The sequence below is a fragment of the Crassostrea angulata genome, chromosome 7 (assembly GCF_025612915.1).
Source record: "Crassostrea angulata isolate pt1a10 chromosome 7, ASM2561291v2, whole genome shotgun sequence".
NCBI classification, from domain to species: domain Eukaryota; kingdom Metazoa; phylum Mollusca; class Bivalvia; order Ostreida; family Ostreidae; genus Magallana; species Magallana angulata.
Genome location: NC_069117.1, coordinates 39,994,311 through 40,011,654, shown reverse-complemented (window position 1 = coordinate 40,011,654; position 17,344 = coordinate 39,994,311). Strand labels below are relative to the sequence as shown.

Here is a 17,344-nt window from a genome sequence, read left to right as displayed (position 1 = left end):
GCATTTTTAAAGAAAATTTAAATTAAATTTTGTTTTTAAATTCATTTTATTATACCTTATTAGATCAAATTATAATTTTTATCGCAACTTTGAAAAAAAAACACTATTTCCACGTGAAAACCAACTCCAAATTGCGCGCTATCTAGATGGACAAGGGCAATTTTTAAGTTACAAATTACTTAAGGAGTATGACTTTTGCTTCTATAAAAATACGTCATCAAACCATCGTTTAGAACGTTTGTAACGCTAGTAAAACAAAATGAAATTGATAACCCCTTCATTCATTTAAAGCTTTTCAAACGTTTCCTAATTATATCTTTGATACATAATTGTAAATATAAGAGTTCTTCCGTTCGTCGTTTGTACGCCAGGTGGACAACCTTACGAACTTACATCATAAGTACTTAGATTTAGACACAGAGGTCATCTCGCATTGTGAAAGTTCTCGGTTTGGCCTTATCATAGTCGTGCCAGATAAGAGTCGGTTTGATCCAGCGAGCGAACCTTCCCACTAAAAGTGCACCTTAGCGCCATGAGGCTGTTCGTCGTTTTGTCCGTCTGTATCGCTGTTTCCTCAGCATACCCCAATCTTGTAGACCTAGCCGCAGCAAACAATGCAACCAAGTTGGTCGCCCTCCTCAACAGCGCTGGCCTAGCCGACATCCTGAAAGATCCCAGTCAAGGTAGGCAATGAATTTTTATTGATTCATTCAAAAGTACCCTAAAAACCTCTCATAACCCTTCTTACGATGAAAGGGTGTGAGAGTGAATGAATGTGTGTATAGACATTTTTGTGCCTGAATTTCTTCTTAAATACTGTTATATCTATCTTACTACTTGTTCAATGTAAAGGTATTGTTCCTCGTTGACAAAATAATAGAGTATGAATCCTATAATAATGTCGAACCATTCGTTTTATTCAAGTGCCCTTTTTATGTATTATGACTTTTGTCGTATTATTGTATGCACAAGATTTGACGAAATAATTACAATTCAGATATGATAAACGATAACGTCAATTATAATCTTCAATGATTTTATTATGAGTGTGATGCTCCCTTGAGCTGAGCGCAAGTAGAATAGTGGGTACTTTATCATACCAAACCGTGGCAAGAGTAAGTTGCTCTTGCTGCCGTAATTACAAATATAAGTGGTCTCATCAACATTGGTTGAATACCAATATTCGTGGATTTCGTTGTTGCGTTGATCCACGATATGGGCCACATTTTTCATTACCCATTGTATTAATTAAGAGAATCATTGTTCACGAGACTTTACCTATTTTTGAAACTGTTATTTTCATTAAATTCACGAATATTGAGGAAACCACAGTAATGATCATTTCAAAATTACTTTATAGGACCTTTCACGCTACTCGCTCCCTCCGATGCCGCTTTTGGTAAAATACCCGACAGCGATCTGCAAGCATTGAAGGCAGACAATGCTAAACTACAGGAAGTACTGAAATACCACGTGATGAAGGGCGAGATCTTTGAATGGGATCTTTTAAACCATGAAGTGATTTCTAGTTTGAATGGACACTCCATTCGGGTTTACGTCAGGAATAGCATGGCTGGTCAGGTACGGTTATTTTAGGTCAGCTTTGTAATTATGACCACTACCAAAAATGATATTGCTTTACTACTACGTGTATCATATACGTTCTTTTGTTTTGCTTTTTAGAGTACTTATTTTAACCAAGCCAAAGTCGTAATATCCGAGTTGCAAGCTTCCAATGGTGTTCTATATCTTATCGATGAAGTCCTGAACATGCCAGAGGGGACCATTGACGACATCTTGCTGAACCCCGATTACAATATCAACAGCTTCATGGATTTCGTCAAGGCTGCTGGCCTTACACAGGTCTTTAACAGAACCACCGGTAACCGCTACACGATGTTTGTACCCACCAACCAAGCTCTTGCTTCTATGGATCAAGGATTTTTGACCCAGATTAAGAACAATCGCATAAATGCACGACGTAAGTTAAAACTATAAGTGAAACTTTGGTGTTTGAACCAGAAAGGCAAAAAAAAAAAGTAACAAAAAAAAAAACCCAAACAAACAAAAACAAAACAAAAAACCAGAAAACAAAACCGAAGTAACATTTCCGAACTTCAAAAGACAGTTTAGAACTTATTCATTCCGTTTATTATTATTTTTTTCTATCAAATGTGGTTTGCCAAATGTTTTTTAAATAAATGTGGTAAAAAGTAATTCTGGTGTTTGATACTAGTACTTTAGAAAAAAATCTCTCTCCTGCTTTTTTAAATGCAAAAACTCGAAGAAATATAATCCTTATTTTGGACTGTTGTTATATAATTATGTATGTCGATGAGGTTTGAAAATACATTTAAATTAGTTTTTTTTAAACCAAAAATCTTGAGTAAGTTTAAGAATCGTGATGTTTACAGACTTGGTCGATTATCATGTTCATCCGGGCACCCTGCACGCCAAGAGCATCGTCGGACCTGGTCGTTTGAGCACCATGTACAGGGGACATTACATTAACCTTTCTCAAGATTGTGAGTATGATTTGTACATGAACATGAAAAAACAGTTATTACCTTCTGAACCAATGTTTCGTCAGCATGTCTTTACTACTTGTCTCCCATTGCCCTAAAATTGCTTAAAATTGCTTTGTACACAGGACACCGAAGATCTATCTCTTTTGTGCAGAAAGGTTAATAAACTTTATGAAAGTTAAAAAGAGAAAACTGCAAATTCTGGTGAATTACAATTACTTTTTTAAGTATTCTTCACATAACTTCAATTAGACAGTAATGTACATATGTAATTATAATGTAATTTTACCCATAGAATGCCCTTTTTTAGTGGATGAAATCGCAAGATTGTACAATACACGTGTTTAAAAAAAACCCGAGATTTACATCTTGCATTTGAGGGTTACAAGGTTGATCACTTTACATTTTCCTTTTTTTTTAAAAGAGTGCAGGAATGCTGTGCTGTATAAATAGAGCTGGAATTGGCAGAAATCGTATCAATTACTATCTTCCATTATTTTGCAGCAAATAACAACACCCTCCTGAACAACGTGGCCTCCGTAGTACAAGCCGACATCGAGGCTGAGGATGGAGTCGTACACATCATTTCTCACGTTCTCATTCCCTCCACTCTCTCACCCACCGGGATCGGCGGAATTGTTGGATAGAATGAAATTATATTAAATATTTTTAGATACATTTAACAACTAGCATCTTATTTCTTGTTATATCTAAATACATTCAAAGTTATTCAAAAAAAATTGAGTCTGTCATTGCTAAATATACCAAAAAAGCTAGAGCATTAAGAACGTACATTCATATTTAGTTTCAGGTCTGTAGCTTCTAACAAATTCGGAAGAACAACATGAGACGTGTTAAAATGTTGATATTAAGGGCGCATAAAAATTGCGCTAGTTTTGGGCTGATTACTTCTGTTAAAATAATTAGTACCATTAAATTCTGTTAACCATTTACATGTACTCTTCTTTTATCGCGTCACTATTTGCCTTAGAGTTTCTCTAAAACACACAAACCGACCTCGGAAAATGAAGTATCGCCGTGTAATATAAGCAATAATTAAAATGTCTGAAGAAATTTTTGATAATCAAAAATTTGTTATGAATATGTTCAGAATAAAATTAATTTAGTCCAAAACTTTTCAACACGTACGGAACTGTTGCTCCAGGGTCGTTCATTCGATTTTCTTTCCAGACCTGGAGCTACAGACCTAATTAAAGCTAATCCATCCTTTATACCTACAAGGAATTGAATTCGAATAATAAGATGAATTGAAATGGAAAGGGGTTTGAAATTATGAAATTAATATAATAACAAACTTTTGAAATAGTTTTAATTAAACCTGGTTTGAGGGTCCATCTGTGTTTACTGGCCATGGAGACAACAGCAAGCAATTCTATTTACTATGCTGTTTTAGATATTATTTGAAACCAGTGTAAAAGGACTTAAATATTTTATCCTTGAAAAAGTATATTTAATTACATAACTGACGAAATGTCCCACACCTTATTTTTAGGCTGACCTTAGATCCGCTTGATTTATTATGAATTAACAAAAATAGTTATTGAATAGACAGTGAATAAACAGTAAGAAATATAACTACTCGTATATATTTGTGTAGACAATACGATACAATGTAATATAAGATTGAGGAGTTTACAAATAATCAAAGTATTCTATAAATGCTGTAATATTTATTTGCCGCGGATTATTATTATAATCTAAATAAACACAGTGCTTAAACACCATTTGAAAAAAATATATATATCAGACTTAACCTGTTTGAGTTCTGCACATTTAGTGCCGTGGTTGCAGTTTTATGTTTAATGTTCGATTATATAAATAGTGCCTGTTTGGGAGGGTAACAGTTGAAATTGACACCCCGAGAAAACCATTGTCAACCGACGCGAAGCGGAGGTTGACAATGGTTTTCGAGGGGTGTCAATTTCAACTGTTATCCTCCCAAACAGGCACTCTTTATTTTGTTATACTTAATTTTTAAGAAAATTTTACTGCTTTTATGTAGGAATAACGTGAATTCTACAGCGAACCGTACGTGCATAATTTTTGCGCATGTAACAATTTGTAATGTTACCCGTTGCTAAGTGCGTTGCTAACGCTGAGGGTAATAGAACGGATTATGAATAGCGTCTTAACCAATCAGATTTCAGTTTTAAATCAGATTTAACATGAAAGTATAACAAAATCAAATGTCGCATCAAAGGTCTATCTAGAGGGATCTTCTGCATTGCACAATATACTTGACATAATTGTTTCTAAATATCTGTAACCTAATCATGGCAATCTATGAATAAACGTATAGCCGAAACTATATGTATTCCTGTAATGATCCATTCGCTTTCAAATGATGATAGGTTGCTATGGGCATCATAATCATGATGATTTCGTGCAGTCCGTGATTTTCCTTAGGGCGCTGTAGGTTTCGACCAATCGATAATCGGGCTTGTAAATTTCATTCCCGGTAGTTTCCTGTCAATTTCAGTCGCCGTAAGTTTCGACAAATCGATAAACGGGGCGTGTAGATTGTTTCAATGGGGCTATGAATTAATGATAAGTTTCCATAAGAAATACATTTGTAAAGGGAATCATACTTGGTAGTTTATTTTAATAAAATCTTACGGATTAATTGCGCATGGACTTTGGAAATACAATTCAAGTAAATAGTTTGAATAAGTAATTCAGAATAAATACAATGCCCAGATTAGACGATTTGGCTGTTTCTTTAGCTAAGTAAACGTACTGGTGTACATCAACAGTCATTTAGTTGATTTAACTTACTTTTTACAATCAATTAATGAATTCATGTAGATTATGAAGATAGCAGAAAAAACCTTTCTGCAATGTCGCCACCTTGATATCCCGCATAAATCACCGAAGTACGCATTTTACTGTTTAAATATAAACAAACCAATGAATATTCTGATAAAATCTATAAAATTAAAAGTCAGAATACAAGCAATGAAGGTTTGTTTATAGATTGACCTTTCAAAGCAAAAATTAAAAAAAATACTGGAAAGCTTCTTCAATTGAAAAATCTTCATAGTATAATGAATACATAGAGTGAACTGCATGATTCGTGTATAATAATAATAATAATAATAATAATTTATATGTAAAATATAATTTGTCTAATTTTAGGAAATCAATATGTAAAATACAAGTGTTTGAATATGATAAAAATTGCATTCAGTACGACACATTTCTGTATTGTAATGTATTTGATTTAAAAATTGAAACTAAAATATAACACCATTGGACACTGAAACTTGTTCAATTTTTGTTAGTGGGTTTGTATGTGTTTAAGTTCAAAAGTTTTGGTTTTTGACATCCATGTCTTTTTAACTAAGATGAAATTAATAAAATTATTAGTATGATATCAATTGTTATCGAATTTATCTGTTCCAAAGCTGCAAAAACCACTACTGAAAGCTTCATTGCACGTTGTTATTTGTTAAAGTTTGTTTATATAACTAAGATAAGAACAGTCCGCCAACGTGACCAAACATGTGAGGTGTGATCTTAATATAAGTCGATGTTCAGTGCTGACTTTAGTGTATATAACTATTTCAAAAATGAAGACAACACTTCTTGTTCAAGTAAGTTAGTTTTTGTTGTTGACAGCAGAACGATCATTTTCGAACAATTGTATTTGGGTTATTTTTATTATCGACATCTGTGTAATAATATGTTTTTTTTAAATCGAATTTCAAAGAATTGTTAAATACGCTTAACGCATTAATTTTATTTGATGATATGTAAAACTCGTAGATGATAGTCCATTACGTCGACTATGTTGCTAATTTTTCAATGACCATTTGATTTCGGAGATCGACTCAACGAAAAAATCTTCGAAAATGGTTTGTAAAGACGAAAATAATGAAACCACAGTATCTTTGATAATTAAAGGACCATTGACAAAAATATGTACCTGCTGTGGATTTTGTAGAACTTTAATAAAAAAGAATAATAACCATATTATAAAACCCCGGTGAAAAAAACCCGTATAATATAGTGTAAGCTATTACAGTATATCCGAAAATTTTCGCGATGATCTGATTTTAAATCGCAAAATATTTAATACACAGAAGTTTTTTTAAGAAAATTTTGTAATCGCCAAACATGACCGACGAAAATTAAAAATGCTACACCCTTTTCGCAAATTCTATGGCACGAGAAAAAACCCGGATATACCGTATTTACTATTAACATGTACATGTAATTATTACGCAACGTTAAAAATCTGTTCTCTTTTCATTTAATCACCTTTACTAGCATGTATAAACTTAAGTAGAAATAGCAATTCCCTGAAAACGAAACATGATTCACCTTGTTATAGATATTTCTGCTGGATATCAGCCAGGCGTTCATAGTGGGCAGCAGTTCTTGCAAAGCCCCTCCAGTAGCGGCAGGTTTCCGGAACGATCGGTACAATGGACTCTGGTACGAAGTCTCCAAGGCCCAGACGGCCGGTGGGGCTTACTTCGAGAAAGACTGTGTGTGTACCACTATCGACATACAGCCTGTGACCTCAGCAACCAACGGCGACTCAACGGCCATCAACAGTTGTAGGAAACTTGCACCAAGTGGGGATTTCATGAATGCGACTGGTAGGTGTTTTAAACACGATTGGACAACACTATTGTTATACACTACTGTCACATTTAGTTGAAATAACGAAAGAATGCGTTTGAAATCAATTCTATCCAACTTTTCATCTGTCAAAAGATTTTTTTTTTAAAACAAGGTTTATAAACTGATTACAAATCAATTTTTATAGGGACATTATCAAGTGAGAGTCCTGCTGGTCATTGGAAAGAAGGATTTTTCCCAGGAGCCCCTAAGGTACGTTGAAGTTTGAGTAACCCGTAATTAATCAGTTAAAACTCTCTATTAAATGTTTAAAGGTAATAGTAGAACACAGACTGTCAAATTTATGAATTGCATTATAAGACCATGAACGCATACTATTCTTCATAGTCATCTAATTTTGCAAATACAGAATTTCTTGGTGTGAACGCTATTGTTATGATAAACCTTGTAATTATATACATGTATGTACGATTTAGTACTCAAGAAATTATAAAAGCTTTTTAAGTACGTATTTAGCATTAACTTAAGGTATCAAAAGCAATTTCACAAAAAGCTAAAAAGTTGATTCAAAAAGAAAACACCAGGACAATTTAGGCCCCGATCAATCAAGATAAAGGTCTTAACACGAACTATTGATTTTATCCTCCAACTTAAACCATTTTTCAGGCCGACTACACGATAGTGTACCTAACAGACACTGTGGCAGTGGAGTATGACTGCAGCTCGTTTTTGGGTCTCTTTACTAACTACTGTATCCACATCCTGTCGCGAACGCCTACCATTTCTACCGAAGACGAGGCTGCCGCCATTAGTTACGCAGAAAGTCTGGGACTAAATACCCAAAATTTGCCATTTCACAAAACTTTACAGGCGGGATGCTGGTGATTATACCGCGACATAATTATATTAGATTTTTTTTCACTGACATTGAAAATACTCATGCGAATCTTTATGAAAAACAACTTCATAATAACATATATTTGTATTTATCTTGTACATGTACATGTATTCATTTGTAAATTCAATTTTGTTGTTACAAAGATGTTAATATAAGAGAAATTAAAAGAAGACTGTTTTCAAATATTTTCAATTTTAAAATGTAAGGCACAATTTGCAATGTACTTTGTCGCTCATTTCAATATCGCAATAGATAAATAATTGAATAATTGTCAAACGGATTATGAGGCTTAGTCAATAATTCAAATTATTATGTATGAAAAAGGGTATAGACAAATCTTATAGATCTAATTAGACATGTTTTCCAATTAGTTTACATGTACGTGCTAATAGATCGAGTTAATGAATCTATATATGCAGTCATCAAATATAACTCCGATTTTCCCTCTTGCGCATGGGTGTGTTGTGTTTATGTCAGTAACTGTTCATTTGCGCATGAGCAAGACTGAGAGAAAATCACAGAACTTTGCACACGATACATGAGCGTTGGGATTAGTGAAACCAATCTTACTACCAAAGTTTTTGGTCGATTATCTATCTAAACATCCCATATTATTGAGTTATATGCAAAATACAAAAAAGAAAATGTAGCTGTAATTGATGGATTTGCACAACGATGATTAGTAACGAACAAAAGACAAATGATTGAATGAATACCGATATTGTCCACAAGTTCTACATTTATACAATGTATATCATTAACGGATCCGTATGTTAGTGCTATTTCAAAAATATTTATACCGAAACAGTATGAAGAGTAATTGGAGCCATGTTTTAAGAAAAAAAATCCTCTTGGCGAAAACATTTTAAACTTACGTTGAACAGAATCGATATAAATCAAATGAATATCATTCGTTATAATAATTATCATCCAATAACTATAAAAATACTATGTAAAAAATAAAATTGAGAATATATTTCAAACTTTTATTCAAACACAGCATGGTTAAACTTATTGTCTATGTGAAATGACCGGGATTGAAAGTCATTTTGATGTATGAACACTTGAATCATCCCCCTTGGTGGTAGAGAGATATTCCATTAAGTTTCCCGAATGATGGGGGTCCGACGGGTGTCTCTCCAGACCCGTCTTTGTTCAACCTAATGACTCCACTAAAAAAATAAGACAATAAAAACTTTTAAAATATGCATCAAAACTGTGGTACATGTGACCTCAAATTGCTGAACAAAATTCACTCTCGTTTGGCAAAGAGATTGTGGTGGATCCTGAAAAATTCATAGCGAAATTGAGCTGAATTGATCTGCTTTGTATCTGAAATCAGACATACTCTTTAGTCCAGTCTGACACGTAAATATACTGGGAGTCCACGTCAATTCCAAAGAAATGAGCGCCAGCATCCTGGAAGATCAGCTGTCGGTTCTGACCATTCGTATCCATTACTTCAATCTTATTGGTCCCAGCATCGCACAGGTAAAGCTTGTTTGCTGAAAATTATGTTTAATTCTCGAATGTGAAGTTTCAAAATATATACCGTATTGTTTTAACGGTTTTTTTTTTGGTAACGGAAAGCAGGGAATATTTACTTGTTCCGTCATATACAAGTCCGTTAGGAAACTTAAGTCCGCTGTCGATGAGGGTCTGACGGTTTGAGCCATCGTAGTTCGATTTTTCAATCTTAGGATGTGCTCCCCAGTCTGTCCAGTATATAACTCTGAAATGTGAATTTTTTTTTAGTTTTCTTTCATCATACCTACAACAGAGATTTTCTTTTCCACATACAAACAACAGAAAGATGCAGAAATTTAGGGGCTGGAAAATACCACGTTATCACACAACACAAAGTGTAACGTTACATGTACCCGTCATTTATTATGACGTCATCATTATACGACAATAGAAGCTTACTGATTGGCGACGTCTAAGGTAACTGCTCTTGGCTCATCAAGGTTTGTATTAGTCACGTTAACAACACCGGTACCATCCATATTCATTTTCACAATGACGTCATTTCCAGTGTCGGAATAGAAAATTAAGCGGTTTTGAACATCAATAACCAAACCATCAGGTATCGCAACTGTAACAAAACGTTAGAAAATAATATATATTTTCTAGTACCTTAATTTCACAATGTACTTGTACCTATTTTTGGCCAATTTGAAACGTAATTATTTAATGAGCAATTCGTCTTTCGATTTACCGCTGTTAAGTCGTTTTAATATTTTTTCGTTATTTCCATCTAAGTCCGTGCTCTTGATCAAGTGTAATCCGACGTCAGAGTAGAACACAGTGTGCGTCAGGGGGTCGTAGTCTATGCCTATAGGGGTGTTGACGCTGTACTGGGGGATGGCGGAGTAGCTGCCGGTCTCCAGGTCCATTCTGTAGATCTCTTGGATGTAGGAATCGGCCACCAACACAAAATCGCGAATAGTAGTTACATCTGAAAAGACACATGCCACACACTGAACTAAAGTGATGAATGTCGAGATGTCTTTGACATATCTGTTGATGAGAGTTTAGAACGGTTATGACGTTGCGCATGTTTCCTTTATAGAACAGGCCGTGTTGTTTTTGGTACTTACCGAACGTGCAGTTGACGCCTGCGTCCTCTCTGTGGTCACAGTTATGGAGACCCCAGTCCCCGATCTTAGTACACTGAGCTATGTGGGTCTCCTCTCCGGTACAGTTGACGTCATCCAGGAAAATGATAATGGAGTTATCTGTTCCATAATAGGCCCGGGAAACTGCCTTTGCATTAGTCCTATGATTACATTCCATGCAATAATGGATCAGTTCATCAATTAATGTTTTAAAAACCAAATAGTTTAAATAAAAAAAAATTGAAAAAGAAAATTTCTTAATTCTGATTTTCATTGATTGCATTCAGTCGTCTAAAATGATTCAGTTCATGAATTTAATATCTTCGAAGTTTTTAGAAAGTGAAAACGTGTATCTTACTTTCCGAATCCCAGCATTTCACACACGACCTTTGCCTCCCTATCGTCCCACATATCGTCACAGATCGTGCCCCACTCGCCATTGATGTACACCTCCACCAAACCCTCGTTGTGGTCTCCTCTTCCCACGAGACGGACAAATATGTGACTTTCATCAACGACGATTAGAGATGGAGTCACCACTCCTAGAAAATAAAGATGCATTTGATCATCAAAGAAGGATTTATTTCTCTGGCATCCACGCATATGTCAAATGATGCCGTAATGGTTTTTTGTCTTAATTAATATTAGAATAACCCAATTCTAGAATTTTATTTAAAATATTAAAACTTCAAATCTCAAGAAAAAAAAATACTCGTTATTTGCATTTTATTTAACTTGATTTTGATATGGTATACTAACTTAGCGTCTAAAAAATTTAAACCTGGCATTCCGTATCCATACTTGTGGACTCTGATGTCAGCCAGTTGTCTAAACCCTGTAGGACCAATGTTTGTCTTTCCAGAGCCATCCTTGTTAACTCTCATCACAGTGCTGAAATTGATTGGCAGCATTTTAGATATTTTCCAAAAAGCATTAAATTCAAAAAGAGAGGGGGAATTTTTGAAGAGTATTTACTGTTGGTTCCAGTCTGTGTAATAAAGATATTGATGGTATGGAGACACAGCGAAAAAGTGGGCGGAAGAATCGGTCAAGATGACGGATCGACTACTACCGTCTGGCTGCATAGCTTCGATTTTGTGAGTTCCAGCATCCACAAAGTAAAGTCTATTTTCTGTAAGCAAACGGCGCTTGAACAATATAAATTTTTCTATCAGAGATTCATATTCTTGGAAGATATTTATTTGGGTATACATGTACATGTACCTTCATAATCGTATGCAAGACCGTTCGGCCATTTAAGACCGGTTGATGCAAGCGTTTGTCGGTTTGAACCGTCATAACTGGCTTTCTCAATTTTGGGACTTGTTCCCCAGTCCGTCCAGTAAATTGTCCTAACAAAGAAAGACATTGTACACAGTTCAAGAGATAAATGCACAATACTCGCCATTACAACAAACAATTATATTAATATATTCTCACTGTGTAGCGGGGACAAGAGCTAAGTCACGTGGTTCATCCAAACTCTGGTTCACTACAACCCGGTATCCGGTTCCGTCCAGGTTAATAGAACCTATAAGATCGTTTCCTGTGTCCGCGTAAAAGAGTTTTCGATTAATTGGATCAACCTGAATTTTCTCCAAGTCGGCATCTAGGTAAAATGAAAAGAAACTTAAATATAAAAGCAACACAAAGTTAAGGAACCTGGCCCGGGGCCATAAAAAGTTAGATGAGCTCACTTTTGATATGTTTCACCTTTAAAAGGGAATATTAAGTGGAAAAGTAAAACTGAGATCAAAAGTGAGCTCGTTTACAATTGTCCTTTAAAGATCTTTAATCTTATTACGACTACAATCTTGGTACCTACAGATCACTTGGATTGTGTAAACTTAATTAAATGGTTGTACATGTGTTATAACCATTCCACATCAAATTTAGTTTCCAAACTATTCTTTATTCAGAGTTTGTATCACACCAAGAAATTGGCCACGATCACATAAGCATGTATAATTAACACAGTATTTTATAATCGTGTTTTGTCTTGACTAAATCATTTTAATATTTTCTTTTGATATTTTTTTTTCTCATTATCTGGAAAAATTACAAGTACTTAAAGTTTAAAAAAAAATTCTGCCCATTACTACTCATAGGACAGTGAGTGCACAGAAAAATATTCCAATTGTAAGGCAAATATTAAAGTTAAATATTTTCCGTCAATTTCATTCATACTTGCATCGAGTTGTTTGAGCTCTCTCACGTCTGTTCCACTGAAGTGAACACTCATTAACTGTCTGAGCCTGTAGTCCACGAAGTAGATTCTGCCATCAGTTGGATCGTAATCAAAGGCAGTGGGTGTGTACAAACTGTTCATGGGAATGGGCACGTAACTCTGGGTATTCAAGTCCATTCTAAATATTACTCCACCAAGACCAGTATCAAGCAAGAAAATAATGTTGTCCTCTGTGCTTGCTACATGTAACGTTAAAAGTGAGAAAGATTCTTACTAGGGTTTATTTTGTTTGACAGATTAAGTTGTAACCAATCAAAGTCAAAGACGTCAAACTTTAGTAAAATTATAAGTAGCATAACAAAATCAACCCACAATAAAAAATACTATTCATTGATAGTCTTTGATTTCTTTTTCTAGCGATTGCATCGGGAAAAAAATGTCGACTGCTTAGAAAGGCTTACCCGAGTTGCAGATAACACCCGCATCTTCGTCATGTCCACAATCATGAACTCCCCATCCATTGAAGTGACACAAGTCGATAGATGCCTCTGTTCCCGTACAGTTCACTTCGTCCATAAATATTTTGGCATAGGTTGGAGCTGCTCCAAATAAGCCTCCTTGTGCGCCACCTGACCCGCTCCTAAAAATTGGAAAATATATGTATTTAAAGTTGATAAGTTGAAAAATCGACTGAAAATAACGAGAAAAGATGGTGGTCCGTATAAAAATCGAAGCACGAAGCTGGCCCTGTACCTGCTATATCCCAGCATTCCACACACTACTTGTGCCTCGTGTCCTCCCCAATTGTCGTCACAGATGGAGCCCCAGATTCCGCCATGAAAGACCTCGACCCGACCTTCGTAAGCATGGGAACCACCAAGCAGACGGACATATGTTGAACTCGAGGTCGAAACCGTTGGGCCGGTGTTTCCTGTACCTGTACTTCGGAGGATGGAATCATTTTAAATAAGGGAAGAATTTACTATTGTCTGTCACAAAATCTCGTTGTCGTTATTTACCAATTACTTTTTTATTACGACATTCATAAAAGGTATATGCGCTTTTTTCTAATCTGCATTCATCTACTAGAATTAAAATATCAATTGCAACATTTAAATTTTTGAAACACCTCTTCTATTTCGTCTGGTTGAAAGACGATGTTTAAAATACAAAGTATGTTTTACGGTGATTATACGGTACTTATGGAGGTACTAGTACTTAGATGATAATGTTGATAAATACTGTGCAAGGGTCAAATGTTTAGGAGACGTCCTACTTTTTTATCATAAATCCAGTAATAATTTTAATTTCACTATTGTCGATTTCTTCGTGTTAAAATAGACCTAGGAGTCACATCAAAGAGAAATCTGGGACTTTTTGTTACTGGGTTTTTTTGTGCTATTTTTTTTTCTAAAAAAAAAAATCAACTAAAACTGACCGAAACAAGGCCACATGTCGATTTGGATTTATGAATCTATATGTAGTTGTGAAGTACATAACAATATCAGTTTCACCTGGCATGCTTGTTTAATACAAAATTAAGGAACATGTATATTATGCACTTTAAGTATTTATTTTTATCAACCAAGACTAAATGGGTTAAACTGTCTGTGACGGGCTTTCCATTACGCAAGAGCTGATCCTTGGGTGACTTTGTAGTATTATATATAACCACTGATAAAGACTATTATCTACATGTTCATGCAATCTGTGCTTAAAGTAACCAACTTACTTTCATTCCAAAGTAAATTTGAACACAAATTATTCATACACTACTGACTATATTTAAACACTGATGAATTGATACAACTACCGCTTTTAAATCGTTATGTCGTTTGTATTAACGATTTTTTTTTATAAAATGAATCATTCATTTAGTATTATGAGGTCATAATCTGGGCCAAGCAAGATCAAATCTAAGGTAACCCGAAGGACGTGATGATACATGCAGATTTGACCACGTCCTGACCATAATTATCACCATGTATTGTAATACTCAAAGAATCATAACTTATTGCATTTCTTGAGATAGTTTTCAACAAATGTACGATGAAATATTAACATGTTTATGTTGTATTCAGTTCGTATATTAATTTTATGCGAACATGGCTTGTCCCAAAACAGTACGTCATTCGTGTCACAGATGAACTGTATTGCACTAAACGTTACAAAGATAGCAGTATTTTCACAGACATAGGGCACCAAAAAAAACCCAAAAATACTGTATACAGGGAAATGTTTGGCCCCGTTTTCTCCCCTTTTCCCATTTTGCCCTCGTTGACAGAGGACCAATTTAAGACTGGGTGAATTCCAATGCCTCAGATAATCTCTCTTTAAACAAAACAGTTTTACTGTGTCTGGGCGAATTCAAGACGAGGGCGAAACTGTTTGAAAGTGTAAAAGACGAAAAATACACGGGGCGAAAATAACCCTGTATATAGTAGTACAATGTAAACCATATCGACTTGAAACATTTGAATGAATCTTCACTCTGTAATAATATTCCTTCCCGTGAATGGGTTTACCTTACAGTCGTAGTAAACCTTACCTCCACAAAGGTTTCTATTACAGTTGTTTGTTCGGCAGCAGCTATTACAGTGCGTGTTCAATTGACGCACGTTTCTTTTTCTTCCAACCACACCACCGCCATGGGATATTGCGTCACATAACTGAAAATGTCGAAAAAAAAACATCAAATATGTTGTACACCATTTACTTATTTTGAACATTCGAAGTTCCTCACAGGCTTTAATTCGTAATTCGCACGGAAATGAACGATTACAATCGAGAAAGCTCGATTGTATTTTTAATGGGTAATTTGACTTGATCTTACGGTTGATGCTCGACATCCCAACGAGTACACTGTGGACTGGAATATTGATGACGTTGAATGAGCCTCCGTATAACAGACCTGCAAAATCCAATATGGACGTCATTACATTCGGTATTTGTTTTGAGTTATATACATGTATGCATTCAGGTGCTCGTTGTTTAATTTTTTTCATAATAGTTATGGGTTTATTTACCTCATTAGCTCTACACGTTACCACTCTTGTACACTGTGATGGGTCGGCAATGTTGGAACATTCATAACATGATTGTACGGCTGTTGATTAAAAAAAAGCAACAACCAAATAATTCAAAGTTAGATAAAGTAAATTTAACTAGTATGCCTACATCTGAAGCATACTTCACATATTGTTGGATCTTGCAATTTTCTCAGCGTGTAATACTGGTAGTTAATCTTTTTAAAGCATTAAAAGTAAAGTTTTAAAAGAAATCATCAATTATTGTGAAAATCACATTGTTTAGAAATAGATGGTAATAAAACATGACGAGAATAGGCATATATCATACATGTACAGATTGAATTTAGCTGGGGTCGGTTATCATAATAGTCCGGTTTATATAATAATATTTCCTGACAAAATAACTATTATATTAAGCGGGGTCTATTTTAAATGACCTATCAATAATAATATTTTTCATTTTAATATTATTGAGGCATGATTTAATTACCTTTTTTGTCCCTTTCAAGTGCAGCACAATAGGGTATTAGAAACCCTGAAATGAAATGTTAAAGTTTGAAGAGTATTTCAAGATAGCTAACACTAATTTAAAATGTTTCTAAGAAGAAAAAAGTATAATGATACTTATGAAACAAAACAATATGTATATTGGTATATCCAAATTCCAAACCTATGATTGTCAAAACAAAGATACGTGATTTCATGGTCGTTCACTCTAACAATGATCTGCCGACCAAAAGCCGGCAGAATTTATAGAAAGATAAGATAATGATCCATGTTACAGTCGCGTGCAAAACTGCGGGTTTTTTTGTCCACCATACTAGGATCTCTTGAATCAAAACAAAAATCAACAAATATCAGAATGGTTTGTAATCATAATTAAGAGTACTAAATTCAAATGGCATACCCTATTTTCTTGTATTTCTTGAAGATGAAATTTGTCGAGCGTTTGGCTATAATGATATATCTTTGCAAAAATTAAGAGTTGTTTTGAATTTCATACACTTTTATCCACACTCTAGTTTGATTATATTCCTTTGAAAATACGAAGTTATTAAGAAAATGTACGAATTGATATAGTTTTTTTTAAAAGTAAACAAATCAAAGAATTGTGTAATCTGGCAAAAGTCATATCTAATGCCATTTCCCTAAACATCTGATGTTCCATGCGTGATTTGTTTTCTATATGAGTGTTATCATTTTCCATTAATTTGTAAGTCATTCTCCATATATATGTTGTTAACATTTTGGATTTACATGTATATCCATGTATAAGATATAGATTTACAAAGACTGGTCGTTCCTTTTTTATTTTTTTTTATTTTTTTTGGTCTATTTTTTATCACTTAATCATCTTGTAAATAATAACCATGTTATAAGATGTATGACTTTTGTAATAAAGAAATTAAATTGAGTTGCACAATTTGTCATTTTTGCCATAAAATGGTCGATTACATCAGTACAAAACTTACGTAAGT

At 34.5% G+C, this 17,344-nt stretch overlaps 3 protein-coding genes across 3 annotated transcripts; 2 read left to right on the top strand and 1 right to left on the bottom strand.

Moving 5' to 3' along the window:
• The first annotated feature begins 467 nt into the window (after positions 1-467).
• On the top strand, positions 468-3,211 carry LOC128157232 (periostin-like). The gene is made up of 5 exons (XM_052819690.1): positions 468-683; positions 1,361-1,581; positions 1,684-1,981; positions 2,415-2,525; positions 3,030-3,211. Exons 1-5 carry the CDS (start codon positions 533-535, stop codon positions 3,170-3,172), a joined length of 924 nt encoding a protein of 307 aa, XP_052675650.1. The 5' UTR covers positions 468-532; the 3' UTR covers positions 3,173-3,211.
• A 2,831-nt stretch (positions 3,212-6,042) lies between these two features.
• Positions 6,043-8,216, top strand: LOC128155983 (apolipoprotein D-like). Its single transcript, XM_052817925.1, has 4 exons — positions 6,043-6,139; positions 6,880-7,150; positions 7,321-7,385; positions 7,800-8,216. The coding sequence occupies exons 1-4, from the start codon at positions 6,116-6,118 to the stop codon at positions 8,016-8,018; spliced, it is 579 nt and encodes a 192-aa protein (XP_052673885.1). The 5' UTR covers positions 6,043-6,115; the 3' UTR covers positions 8,019-8,216.
• Positions 8,217-9,003: 787 nt separating this feature from the next.
• Positions 9,004-16,610, bottom strand: LOC128157322 (low-density lipoprotein receptor-related protein 4-like). The gene is made up of 19 exons (XM_052819820.1): positions 16,537-16,610; positions 16,357-16,401; positions 15,864-15,943; positions 15,671-15,748; positions 15,386-15,506; positions 13,591-13,774; positions 13,299-13,477; positions 12,837-13,076; positions 12,090-12,258; positions 11,874-12,001; positions 11,625-11,781; positions 11,431-11,540; positions 11,008-11,191; positions 10,632-10,810; positions 10,250-10,489; positions 9,958-10,126; positions 9,636-9,763; positions 9,380-9,536; positions 9,004-9,203 (listed from the first exon to the last, which is right to left on the bottom strand). Exons 1-19 carry the CDS (start codon positions 16,568-16,570, stop codon positions 9,101-9,103), a joined length of 2,685 nt encoding a protein of 894 aa, XP_052675780.1. The 5' UTR covers positions 16,571-16,610; the 3' UTR covers positions 9,004-9,100.
• Positions 16,611-17,344: the final 734 nt, after the last annotated feature.

What these genes read in the sequence shown, in the direction of transcription:
- LOC128157232 (XM_052819690.1), top strand. Translation starts at nt 533, where the DNA reads ATGAGGCTGTTCGTCGTTTTGTCCGTCTGTATCGCTGTTTCCTCAGCA. An exon ending in GGAATAGCATGGCTGGTCAG is followed by an intron (nt 1,582 to 1,683) that starts GTACGGTTATTT and finishes TTTGCTTTTTAG; the next exon opens with AGTACTTATTTTAACCAAGC. An exon ending in CAATCGCATAAATGCACGAC is followed by an intron (nt 1,982 to 2,414) that starts GTAAGTTAAAAC and finishes TGATGTTTACAG; the next exon opens with ACTTGGTCGATTATCATGTT.
- LOC128157322 (XM_052819820.1), bottom strand. Translation starts at nt 16,570, where the DNA reads ATGAAATCACGTATCTTTGTTTTGACAATCATAG. An exon ending in TACACAGACTGGAACCAACA is followed by an intron (nt 11,541 to 11,624) that starts GTAAATACTCTT and finishes AATCAATTTCAG; the next exon opens with CACTGTGATGAGAGTTAACA. An exon ending in GTGTCAGACTGGACTAAAGA is followed by an intron (nt 9,204 to 9,379) that starts GTATGTCTGATT and finishes TTATTTTTTTAG; the next exon opens with TGGAGTCATTAGGTTGAACA.
- LOC128155983 (XM_052817925.1), top strand. Translation starts at nt 6,116, where the DNA reads ATGAAGACAACACTTCTTGTTCAA. An exon ending in GGATTTCATGAATGCGACTG is followed by an intron (nt 7,151 to 7,320) that starts GTAGGTGTTTTA and finishes CAATTTTTATAG; the next exon opens with GGACATTATCAAGTGAGAGT. An exon ending in TTTTCCCAGGAGCCCCTAAG is followed by an intron (nt 7,386 to 7,799) that starts GTACGTTGAAGT and finishes ACCATTTTTCAG; the next exon opens with GCCGACTACACGATAGTGTA.